General features: G+C 35.7%; 1 protein-coding gene across 1 annotated transcript; it reads left to right on the forward strand.

Moving 5' to 3' along the window:
* The first annotated feature begins 12 nt into the window (after positions 1 to 12).
* LOC110035388 (plant UBX domain-containing protein 10-like) lies at positions 13 to 1854 on the forward strand. Its single transcript, XM_020739622.1, has 4 exons — positions 13 to 650; positions 926 to 1099; positions 1164 to 1358; positions 1446 to 1854. The coding sequence occupies exons 1-4, from the start codon at positions 117 to 119 to the stop codon at positions 1674 to 1676; spliced, it is 1134 nt and encodes a 377-aa protein (XP_020595281.1). The 5' UTR covers positions 13 to 116; the 3' UTR covers positions 1677 to 1854.
* The last annotated feature ends 346 nt before the right edge of the window (positions 1855 to 2200 follow it).

Genomic DNA, 2200 nt, shown 5'->3' on the forward strand with positions numbered 1-2200 from the left:
GGAGAAGGTAAGGAATTCCTTGCCTTTTACATAAACTCGCAGACTCAATCTACAAACACTGAAAGAAACATGTTTGAAAATTTAAAGCTGCTCCTCCTTCTGTATCAAACCTCCAAATGGCCTCCAACCAAACCTGTCGTAATCTTATAGAAGGGCTAAGAACTTCCTGCAACAATATGGTTAGTAGAATCATGAGACTCCCTTACAACATACTAGAAGAAATCTCAAGATTTATCGGTGGAGAAGCCACCGCAAGAAGCAATCCTTCATATCTAGATCCTCAAGAAAATATAGACATCATTCCAGAAGAGTGGTACTTTCTGAATGTCTTCGAACAGAAATATGGTGAATCACACCCGTTCTTTTACCCAAAACGATTAATGGAGGTTCTGAAGATAGCTAAAAAAGAGTCGAAGTTTGTTTTCGTGTATCTTCACGCTCCTGATCATCCATTAACGTCTTTGTTCTGCCGCGAAACTCTGTGCTCGGAATTAGCAGCGCAGTTTCTTGATGCGAATTTTGTTTCATGGGGAGCAGTTGCGAGTCGAGGAGAGGGGCTGGACCTGACAAGGATGCTACGTGTATCGAGCTTCCCTTTCTGTGCTGTTCTTGCTCTACCTGTAGAAAAAGCCATTGTGGTTCTGCAGCAGGTAAAATGACAATTTTTTTAAGCACTAAGATCTGTATCAAGATTTGTACCCACGATCCAATTGGGATTACTGTTTTTTGAATGCACAACACAACGAAGTGAATCAGTATATCACACAAGGTGACATCTTGATGAGGGATCAATGCAAATGCTCATCATAAAATTCGAAACAAGCTGCAGAGCAAGTTTCCATGAATTTCTAGAACAAAACTGAAATTTTTTTCATGCAAATTCAATACCTTACAGGATTAAACATGAAAATAATGTTATTTTCAGGTGGAAGGCACAGTTTCTCCTGAGGCACTTGTTGAAATCTTACAGAGGACACTAGAAGAGCAAGGCGCAGCTTTCAGACTCTCAATAGTAGAAGAAGAAGAAATGATCAGAGCAAATCGCGAACTGCGAGAGGAACAAGATAAATCCTACCTCGCAGCACTTCAAAAAGATAAGGTTAATAAGCTGGATCATGAAGAAGAATGTAATTAATACGCTGAGTTCAATGGTTTTTTTGCAGGAAAAAGAGGAGTTTCTATCTGCAAGTAAAAGCAGCAGAAAGTCAAACGATGAAAAACTTCCAAGAAAACCAGTACAAAAGCATTCTCCTCTTATATTGAAAGAAGATTCAAAGAAGACAGCAAGGCCCAAGGAGGCTTCAAAAGAAACACAGAAGGAAAATACCACACTAAGGAAGAGACACCCCTATACAAGAGTATAAATAACCTCAATCTCATGTATAAACCCATTTTTTAAAACTAATAATGGTTCCAATTTCTGAACAAAGTAAACTACATTGCAGATACTGATTAGATTTCCCAATGGAACAAAGAAGGAACAGAAGTTCCTAAGCACAGACACAATTCGATCCATATACAAATATATAGATTCTTTGGATATACCCGGTGTTGGAAGCTACCAGCTAATATGGAACTTCCCAAGAAAGGTTTATGGCCATGAGCAGTTGGACATGACGCTAGGAGAAGCTGGCCTGCATCCTAATGCGGCATTGTTCATGGAGCTCATTAGTTAACAGTCTCAAAGATTGTTACTTCGAATACATAAATCAATTTCCTTGGAGGAGAAGTCTTTAAGAACATGAGGAGAGAGATCTGAATGTGTTGCATGTTTGAAGAAATGTTCAATTAAATCATGTAAAGCTAAAATTGTGGGTTACTAAGTTCATAAATTTGTTATGGATGATTTATATACATACCAGTGACCACTCAATTCCTAATGCACATTCAATGACAGAGCTAGAAATTTTGTGAAGGGAATTGCACAAATGAACTTTTCTAAAACATTTTCTCAATTTTTCTTATCCTCGGAATTAGTGATTTTAAGAAATTTTTTGTTTAAATTTATTAATTTAATAAGATAAAATATATAATTTATATAATATTTTGTCTAAAGCAATTTTTTTAGTAGTCAACAAAATAAAATAACAGGCTCAATGAGCATATTCAAACAAATTTTTTATATAATAACTTCTTAATTTAATAAAAACAAATAATAACGTTGTTTAAAATATTTAATATTAGAACATTCAAATAAAAA

This window comes from Phalaenopsis equestris, unplaced genomic scaffold, assembly GCF_001263595.1.
Source record: "Phalaenopsis equestris unplaced genomic scaffold, ASM126359v1 Scaffold197550, whole genome shotgun sequence".
Lineage (NCBI taxonomy): Eukaryota > Viridiplantae > Streptophyta > Magnoliopsida > Asparagales > Orchidaceae > Phalaenopsis > Phalaenopsis equestris.

Excerpts from the sequence above, each read along its gene's own strand:
- LOC110035388 (XM_020739622.1), top strand. The coding sequence starts at position 117 with ATGGCCTCCAACCAAACCTGTCGTAATCTTATAGAAGGGCTAAGAACT. Across the intron at positions 651-925 it reads CCATTGTGGTTCTGCAGCAG|GTGGAAGGCACAGTTTCTCC; the intron begins GTAAAATGACAA and ends TGTTATTTTCAG. Across the intron at positions 1,100-1,163 it reads CAGCACTTCAAAAAGATAAG|GAAAAAGAGGAGTTTCTATC; the intron begins GTTAATAAGCTG and ends GTTTTTTTGCAG.